Source organism: Notothenia rossii (genome assembly GCF_949606895.1).
Source record: "Notothenia rossii genome assembly, chromosome: 4".
In the NCBI taxonomy this organism is placed as follows: domain Eukaryota; kingdom Metazoa; phylum Chordata; class Actinopteri; order Perciformes; family Nototheniidae; genus Notothenia; species Notothenia rossii.
This window is the reverse complement of record NC_136902.1, coordinates 2,592,757-2,602,918: the sequence shown is the minus strand read 5'-3', so window position 1 is coordinate 2,602,918 and position 10,162 is coordinate 2,592,757. Positions and strand designations below refer to the sequence as shown.

At 41.4% G+C, this 10,162-nt stretch overlaps 1 protein-coding gene across 1 annotated transcript in view; it reads left to right on the top strand.

Annotated features, from left to right (window-relative positions):
* Window positions 1-652, top strand: part of tamalin (trafficking regulator and scaffold protein tamalin) — an 18,489-nt gene extending 17,837 nt beyond the window's left edge. The window contains exon 8 of the mRNA XM_079675265.1: window positions 1-652. This exon is cut by the window's left edge and continues 230 nt beyond it. Within this exon, the coding sequence (XP_079531391.1) occupies window positions 1-195 (195 nt within the window). The 3' untranslated portion in view covers window positions 196-652.
* The last annotated feature ends 9,510 nt before the right edge of the window (window positions 653-10,162 follow it).

The window sequence follows — 10,162 nt, the reverse complement described above, 5'->3', positions numbered from 1 at the left end:
TTCTCCAGCACCAAGACCAACCTCACCCGCAGCGCCAGCACCCGCAGCTACCTGAGGGGGGGGGGCAGCACGGCGGGGGAGAAGCAGGGAGGGTTCACCCAGAGGAAACCCAAGCAGAAGAGCTTCCGCAGGACACTCCTCAAGTTCATCCCGGGTCTGAACCGGCCTCTGGAGGAGGAGGAGAGCAAGCTGTGACCCCCCCACTGTTTCCAGATCCTCCGACACCACGTGGTGCAGCAGGTCTGTCCTTCTGAGCCGCCTGACACTGAACCAAAGAGAGGACACTGCAGCTGTACATACTTGTCCCTTTCCAGAAGAATAAGGAACTGCATTATGGGTTTCCAGATCTTTCTACACCATAAGGATGCAGCAGGAAGAATAAACAGTTGCATTATGGGACATGTGTGGACGGTGTTTAGGACTGAAGTCTGTCTCTGCGTCCCCCTGACCCAAAGAGAGGAGAGACCAAAGACTGCAGCTGTACATAGCTTTTTGTTCTTTAAGTTATTTAATTTATTGTCTTCGTCATGTACAGATTTTTTTTTACTGCGTCTTTTATTGTGAGCAGATTCTACGTTTTTCTAAGAGTTCAAATCGTCTTTAGATTCAATCATCGTTTCCTGAAAATAAAAAAATGTGTCATTTTCCAGAACGAGCGCTGGTCGTTTTGTGCGGGAGAAGCTGTTTTTGTTGCCACAACAGTTAGTGGGAACCGGCGCTGCCAAACTCTCAATGTGTTTGTGATTTCCTCCGACGTGTGTCCTCCTCCATGTGAGTCCTCTTCTTCTTTTAAATATAGCAGCTGCTCACACTCGAGTTCTGGAGGTTAGCGTCTGGTCTCGGCTGCTCGGAGGCTCTTTGTGGTGGAGGTGTGCAGAAAGGAGCCCGTTGTGTCGGCTCTGACACGCAGTATTGTTTCAGCGCAGAGAGGAATGTGCTGAGAAAGGCTTGACCCGAAATACCAAACACAACCGCTCTCTTTCAGCTCTGTGTGTGTGTGTGTGTGTGTGTGTGTGTGTGTGTGTGTGTGTGTGTGTGTGTGTGTGTGTGTGTGTGTGTGTGTGTGTGTGTGTGTGTGTGTGTGTGTGTGTGTGTGTGTGTGTGTGTGTGTGTGTGTGTGTGTGTGTGTGTGTGTGTGTGTGTGTGTGTGTGTGTGTGTGTGTGTGTTCTTTTCTAGCCTAGCTGACCCATGAGGTCATGCTGGTCACTTTCTCCTCGTTGAGCCCTTTTGTTGCAGATGATGGTATGCAGCCATGTGTCCGAGCCCCCTCAACTGCTACTGAGGGGAGGGGGGGTTGTTATGCAAGCATGCCGGTGCTTTGGGTTCAGAGCGAGTAACGAGGGGTGGTTATTCAGGAGGGTACACTAAAGACGGAGTGAGTGAAGGGGCCGTTGAGCAGAGACAGAGGGCCCTAACACTGAGACCTGAAGTCAACCCGGAGGAGGGGATCAGCGTTAACGGAAGTATTCAGGAGCTTTACATGAGTTCAAGTACTCGTACTACACTGTCTGTATTGAAGTTAAATCTGCAAAATGTACTTAATGTGTTAAACTTAGAAGAACCCAATGCAAAAAAGCCACAAATAAATTAAAAACACTCCAAAGAAAGTCTGTAAACTCATTTTGCTGCTATTAAAATCAGCCCCTTTTACTTCAATTGATTAGAAATGTTCTCAGTTTGATCTCAAGGTAAACATTATTAGTATTATGGACGGCAAATAAGAGATTCGTTTTGCGTGTTTAAGATTAAGGAGAATGAATCCGCCCTGAACGTGCCGGTGCTTTGGGTTCAGAGCGAGTAACGAGGGGTGGTTATTCAGGAGGGTACACTAAAGACAGAGTGAGTGAAGGGGCCATTGAGCAGAGACAGAGGCCCCAAACACTGAGATCTGAAGTCAACCCGGAGGGGGGGAGCAGCGTTAAAGGAAGTATTCAGGAGCTTTACATGAGTTCAAGTACTAAAACCACAATGTTAGAATACTCTGCAATAGATGCCGTGTGTAAATTGAGAAGATAATACATTTGCAACATAGGTAGACCAAATGTTTGGAAATGCATGTGTGTATAATAGGAAGATGAATCCACGAGGATATCCATCCAGGACTTATGATCCAGGACCGCAGCAACGACTCAAGACCACAGCAACAGGACCACAGCCACGACTCAAGATCCAGGACTCGCGATACATGACTGAAGGATCATCCATGACTCCGGATCCCGGCGTATATAGACACCAAAAAGAAAGACATTTGGGGAAGCTGGGTTAATGGGAACATGAGAGTACACAGGTACAGACAGAGAGAAGGAAGAAGTAAGATGTCCCCCGACAAACTAAGCCTATATCAGCAAAACTAGGGGCTGAATCTAATCAGCCCTAACTATAAGCTTTATCAAAAAGGAAGGTCTTAAGCGCACTCTTAAAAACGGATAGGGTGTCTGCCGTCCGAACACAAACTGGAAGCTGATTCCACAAAAGTGGAGCTTGATAAGAAAAGGCTCTGGCTCCCATTGTACTTTTAGAGACTCTAGGAACAACCAACAACCCTGCATTCTTGGAACGCAATGGCCTAGTAGGACAGTAGGGTATAATGAGTTCTTTAAGGTAAGATGGCGCCTGCCCATTAAGGGCTTTGTAGGCCAGAAGAAGAATTTTAAATTCTATCCTGTGTTCTATAGGGAGCCAGTGTAAGGCAGCCAGAACAGGAGTAATGTGGTCCCTTTTCCTAACTCTGGTTAGTACACGAGCTGCAGCATTTTGAATCAGCTGAAGCGACTTGACTGACTTTTTGGTACACCCTGATAATAAGGAGTTACAATAATCCAGCCTTGAAGTAACAAATGCATGGACTAGTTTCTCTGCATCGTTTTGAGGCAAGATATGCCTGATTTTTGCAATGTTACGTAGATGGAATTGATTTTATGTGGGCGCTAAAGGATAAATCCTGATCAAATATAACACCAAGATTCCTTGCGGTCTCACTGGAGGCCAAATTAATGCTATCCATAGTTAGTATATCTTTAGATAATTTGTTTCGTAGATTCTTCGGGCCAAGTACAATAACTTCAGTTTTGGTCGTGTTTAACATCAAAAAATGTAAGGTCATCCACGTTTTTAAGTCCTTGAGGCAGTTTTGAATTTTATTTAGATGATTAATTTCATCAGGCTTGATTGATAAATATAGTTGAGTATCATCCGCATAACAATGAAAGTTTACAGAATGATTCCTTATAATATTGCCTAACGGAAGCATATATAGTGTGAACAAAATAGGTCCGAGCACTGAGCCCTGTGGCACTCCATGGCTAACTTTGGTTTGCGTGGAAGATTCATCGTTGACACGTACAAACTGAGAGCGTTCAGACAAATAGGACCTAAACCAGCCTAAAGCAGTTCCCTGTATGCCAACTAAGTGCTCTAGTCTTTGCAATAGGATATCATGGTCGATAGTATCCAATGCAGCACTAAGATCGAGCAAAACAAGAAAAGTTGTCTTCAGTCTCAAGGTAAACATTATTAGTGTGAGGGACGGCATCAGAAAACAAAGTGAGATTTATTCGGTGTTTTGAAGCACAAAGATAATTCAAATTCACAAACAATTGTATCTCGGGTCAAGAAAAAAATAAATAAGAGTTTTTCTTCACATTTTGATTATGTAGTCGACATTTTGACTTCCTCAGTGTTGTGCAAAATGTGTGCATTTACACTTTTATTCAAGTACAAGATCTGAGTACTTCTACTCAAGTACAAGATCTGAGTACTTCTACTTTTACTCAAGTACAAGATCTGAGTACTTCTACTTTTACTCAAGTACAAGATCTGAGTACTTCTACTTTCACTCAAGAACAAGATCTGAGTACTTCTACTTTTACTCAAGTACTAGATCTGAGTACTTTTACTTTTACTCAAGTACAAGATCTGAGTACTTCTACTTTTACTCAAGTACAAGATCTGAGTACTTCTACTTTTACTCAAGTACAAGATCTGAGTACTTCTACTTTGACTCAAGTACAAGATCTGAGTACTTCTACTTTGACTCAAGTACAAGATCTGAGTACTTCTACTTTTACTCAAGTACAAGATCTGAGTACTACAAGATCTGAGTACTAACAACAAAAACTCCTGTGGATAATCTTGAGTTAACGGATCATGATTTTTGAAAAGAGACATTGTTGAGTTATATACTTTTGTCATCTTGTTCCATTATATTACAGAGAAGGCCAATATCTACAACTTTGGGCAAACTATTTAATCTCATTTTTTGCTTTTGGAGTGAGCTCTAGCTCTTAATAGCCTGCAAAAAATTTTTGTAATCACACATTTAGATCTCTTTGTGTACAGCTGGTCCTGCTACGTGAGAGATGTAAAAGGAGAAGAGGAAGGAGTCGAGCTTCTCTGGTGTTTCAGATATTTCTCAAACATGCGTCACAGCTTCTGTCGACCGTTACTGCCTCTGGTCAAACCAATGGATCAGTGCAGACTGTTGGTTAAAAATAAGGAAGTGGTTTTGTATTTGCACTCAACAGTGAAGAAAAAAAAAAAACACCCACACATTATTATTTGTCACGCAATAAAAAGAGCATGTTTGAGGCGGAAATATCGAAATACTCATGTCTGACAGGAGAGTGAAGGCTCAGGATGTGGGTGACAGATGTGCCGGAAATCCACCATAAAGATAAGAGAATACAACGGTTAATAAAAGATAATCTGCCCGTCAGTATCTCAATGTTTGTCTGTCACTGTGTGTGTTTGACAAACGAGTAACGTGCAGTCAAATGGAAACCTGCACAACTGCCTCAAAAGAAGACAGGTGTGGATTTAAGATGCATTCAGGGTCATAAATGACAATAAAAAGTATTCTTTACTTGTAAAAATATCCATAAAAGAGTGAGTTTTGCCTCGTGAGACTTGACTTAAGCAACAGTATCTTTCATAAAAGCATATTAGAAGTTAATTATCTGCATGTTCAATAAATATAAACTGCCTTTTGGTTTCCCAGCGGCAGCAGTGAGCTAATGCATTACAGGTTTTATTGTCTCTCTGTGGACTTAACAGCCTCTTTCCTGAAGCTACTGATCATAATATCCAGCCTGCAGCTTGTTAATGAACAGCTCAGTTATACAGATAGCCTCTGAGCTGTTTATTCTATCCACCCCCCCCCCCCCCCATCCCTCCTTCCCCAAATACAGTCCATAAAACAGTTTTCCAGTAGCTGCAGGATCCAAACACACATTCAAACACACAGATAAGATATTTTTGAATATATATATTTGTATAATATCTACATGTATATTTTTATTCTTGTTTATTTGTAGTTTTGTTTGATTGTAAAATGCCTTGTCTTTTATTCTGCTGCAACAAAACCAATTTCCCAAATTGGAATCAATAAAGTACCATCTTATCTTATCTTATCCATTCAAATCTAAAAATAGCAGGTTATGAGAAGGAATATCTTAAAGGCTCTGAAAACACATTTTGAGGATTAGTATTTTATGTAATTCCACATGTCTAAAGTAAATCCCTGCAGGAATATGAAGCTGCAACACAAAAACAAACTGTCTCTCTCTTTATGTGGTTATCCAGTTTCAAAGTGGGTCCTTAAATGACTTCTCCAACCCTACTACACTCACAGAGACACACTTTCATTTGTATTTCCTGTCAAAGCGAGCGACAGGTGTGAATGTGTGTGTCATAAAAAATGCTTTTATTTCCCTTTGCAGCTCATATGTCAGGCGTGACCATTTAGCTTTGATGCTAACACAGGAAGCACAACAGCTGGCTGATCCCAGTGTGCATTTAAGGTTAATTCAATGTGTGGCTCAGTTTTAACACACATATTTGGATGTGTCTCGTCTACAGAAGCATCAGTTAAACATCAGACCTGGAAAAAAACCTGGACAATTTGAATCTAATCATTTGCAGGTTATTTTCTTTGGATTCGAGGTATCTGAGATGTGTTTTTCTCCACATGTGAAATTTGAACGCAGTGGGCGTACAGATGGTGTTTGATTTCAGTTATTAGACGACTTCCTCTTTTTCTTGGCTGTTTTATGATGTTGGAGAAGTCAGATAAGGAACCACCTGCCCTCTCTGATGTCTGATTCACGCAGAAAAAACACTACTGAAAATGTTTGAACTAATTTCAGTAATGAATCTATAAGCGCTTTCATATCATTTAATTAATTTGAATATATATTTCATTTAACCAATGACTATTGTAAGCCTGGTGCTCTCTGTCTGTCAATTCCATTGTTAGCAATAGCTAATTGGCTCAACGCTAGCAAGCTACTCATAGTTAGTTATAGCTAGTTATGGTAGCTTGCTAGTTAACGTTAGCATTTCACCATTGACTGATAGACTGGTGCTGCAACAACACACTGTCTGTCTGTCTTCCTGTGTGTCTCTGCATCTGTCTGTCTTCCTGTGTGTCTCTGCATCTGTCTGTCTTCCTGTGTGTCTCTGCATCTGTCTCTCTTCCTGTGTGTCTCTGCATCTGTCTGTCTTCCTGTGTGTCTCTGCATCTGTCTGTCTTCCTGTGTGTCTCTGCATCTGTCTGTCTTCCTGTGTGTCTCTGCATCTGTCTGTCTTCCTGTGTGTCTCTGCATCTGTCTGTCTTCCTGTGTGTCTCTGCATCTGTCTGTCTTCCTGTGTGTCTGTGTGTCTCTGCATCTGTCTGTCTTCCTGTGTGTCTCTGCATCTGTCTGTCTTCCTGTGTGTCTCTGCATCTGTCTGTCTTCCTGTGTGTCTCTGCATCTGTCTGTCTTCCTGTGTGTCTCTGCATCTGTCTCTCTTCCTGTGTGTCTCTGCATCTGTCTGTCTTCCTGTGTGTCTCTGCATCTGTCTGTCTTCCTGTGTGTCTCTGCATCTGTCTCTCTTCCTGTGTGTCTCTGCATCTGTCTGTCTTCCTGTGTGTCTCTGCATCTGTCTGTCTTCCTGTGTGTCTCTGCATCAGTCTGTCTGCCTGTGTGTCTCTGCATCTGTCTGTCTTCCTGTTTGTCTTTGCATCTGTCTGTCTTCCTCTGTGTCTTTGCATCTGGCTGTCTTCCTGTGTGTCTCTGCATCTGTCTGTCTTCCTGTGTGTCTCTGCATCTGTCTGTCTTCCTGTGTGTCTCTGCATCTGTCTGTCTTCCTGTGTGTCTCTGCATCTGTCTGTCTTCCTGTGTGTCTTTGCATCTGTCTGTCTTCCTGTGCGTCTCTGCATCTGTCTGTCTTCATGTGTGTCTCTGCATCTGTCTGTCTTCCTGTGTGTCTCTGCATCAGTCTGTCTGCCTGTGTGTCTCTGCATCTGTCTGTCTTCCTGTGTGTCTCTGCATCTGTCTGTCTTCCTGTGTGTCTCTGCATCTGTCTGTCTTCCTGTGTGTCTCTGCATCTGTCTGTCTTCCTGTGTGTCTCTGCATCTGTCTGTCTTCCTGTGTGTCTCTGCATATGCCTGTCTGCCTGTGATTTGTATTTTTGGCAGTAGTTCATCAGCTAAATGCTAGCTAGCTACTCGATTGTACTGCATACTTTAAGTATTGTTAGCTAACTAGCTTGCTGGTAAATATTAGAGAAGTATCTAAGAAGAAGACTATTTGTCTTGTGTAAAAGACTTCTGTTATATCAGCTGCTGAAATGATAGCTGTAATATGTAAGTTAGCTGTGTGCTAATGCTGAGATGTGGCCCATTGTAAACACTGTGTACGCCTAACAAGGATTTTCTGTATTATTTCCCAAAGAAATGCATTTTTAAACCACTATGGGGAGGTTTGCATAATAGCCTGCAAAAACAGCCTGTATTTTAGCTTAAATAATAAGTTAAAATACAGGCAAGTTAGGTCTTTATATCCAACACAGCCTCACACGATATTCGCATTTTTTTCGTGTCACACAGAACGATTTTAAAAGCTATATAAATAATAACAAATTTGAAGGAATTTTCTTTTCTTTTTTAATACAGATCTCAGTATTCTGAGGCTCTGAGCCCCATTTCTTTTCCTCGCGGACGGCAACAAAACTCAGACATTATACAATTTAAACTAAAAGGGTTAGGGTAAGATATTGAGTAAGAACATGTTCTTATGAACCCCACAGCTTCCGGTCTTCCAAGACCCGACCGGAAAAAAAGACGTGGTGCAGGCACGAAACATACTACCAATAGAAATACATTGCTTTTAAAATCGTTCTGTGTGACACGAAAAAAATGCAAAAATCATGTTGGTGAACACGAATCAATAGATTACATTAATTTTTTGACTATAACACGAAATGCTGTGAGAATGGGTTGTTATGACCCACCCTGATCATCTAAGGCAGGCAGGCCTGTCCAAACCGGTCCAAACTTTGTTCACCGAGGGCCACATACAGAAAGATATACGAAGGGCTGTGCCTCTCACTAGACGAGAGGTTTATTGCCTCATAAATTCAGTTATAAATCGGCAAAATCAATGAAATGTAAGTAAATGATGCTTAATCAGCGTACATCCCTGCTCTCCAGAGCGTTTCATTAATTCAGTTAGCAGCTCATCCCTTAACAGAAGCCTCAGATTGATTATCATAAGAGCGAGGAAATATGAAATAGGTATTTCAAGCTTGTTATGAAAATAAGTTATTCAGCTTTTGTCTTATCAACTTAGATTTGTTAGAAAATGTTTTCAGCTTTAATTGACTGAATTTATTTGAGAAGTCAAAGACAAGCACAAGTTTCATTTCAGGGCCATACTGCATTATACATTTTTTATTTGCTGAGGGCCGATTCAAAATGGTCCGCGGGCCGCATTTGGACACCCCTGATCTTAGGGTTGAACACGAAAACACAGTTTAAACCCTGACAGCTGTGAGGGAGAAAGAGAAAGTCCTCAAACACAAAGGCAGGAAGTTCCACGGTTGAAATCTTTAAACAGCGAGGCCGCCCGCAGCCTCAAACATTTTCCCAGTAAGTGACACATCTAAATATTTCAGTTGGCCTGTTTGCCAAGCCCTGAAGTAATATATGTGTGAGTGAAACCACAACATGCAGATCTGAAGGCATCACCACGTGGGTCCAGAGACACAGAACGGCGTCAGAATCTACTTCCTGTCTCCAAAGAGAGGAAGTGACAGGAAGTGGCAGGAAGTGGCGGGGATCACCCTGTTCTGAAGGGGAACATATACATAGTTTATTGTCCTGGTCTGGCTCCATGCCAGAACAAATGAAATGCAGATCTGCAGGAAGGCTGTCCAAGAGGAGAGAGGATGTTGACGCACCGGGGCTTTCTGCTCCAGGAAAACCGAGAGGACGGGGCGGAGATACTGTACCGTGTTCCCAGAAAACACACATAACTGATAACTGCGTCTGTTCTGAGGAAGATGACGTAAGGCTTTAGTTTAATGACCTGCAGAAACAACCCATCTAGAAAACCACCTGAAAGTGAAACAGGGGGCGGTATAGATTCAGTTTGAGTTTCCTTAAAGCTCAATAAAGCTTGAATACTAAAGGGAACCGAAACATATTAACAAAACGTGCTGTAAACATGAAAAAAAATAAAAATGAAATTAGAGGGAAAAAAATAAAAAATGTAGAAAATAAAAATTGGAGAAAGAAACAAAAATTACAAACAATTAAAAAAAGTTATAGTTTGGTGCAAAATAGTGAGAAATGTCCACCGCACTTCAAGGTCAACTCTTTTAATGTCTTGGGTTGTCAGTGTGAACCCCAAGGATATCTTTATTATAGTAAACGGTTAAACGCAGCAAATCTCCTTATTTTAAGGAATTGTTTCCAATCATTTCAGTAATGATTGGCACCTATTTTGATCAATTATTAATTGTTTCATTCATTTTTAAGGCTGAAACCCCAACTATTGGCAGTTAAAGCTTTCCAAATGTAATAATATCCTACCTTTTCAGATTATAAAAAGAGTATTTTGGACTCCTATAGCAGGCAATTAATCAATTAATTGAGAAAATGGACAACAGATGAATCAATACAGAAATGAATGTTATTAAGAGCCCTTATAGTGTCCTTAGTTGAGCCTATGGGGTTATATTTTGGGTTTGTTTTGTCCGTTTGACGACAAATATACAGAAAACCATGATTTTAATGAAACTTGCCATAAGGGTGCAGCATGGGACGAGGGAAAACACCTTTCATTCTGGAGCGTTTCGGAGACACATTTATAATTTAAAGAAACTACCTTAGCAAGGGGA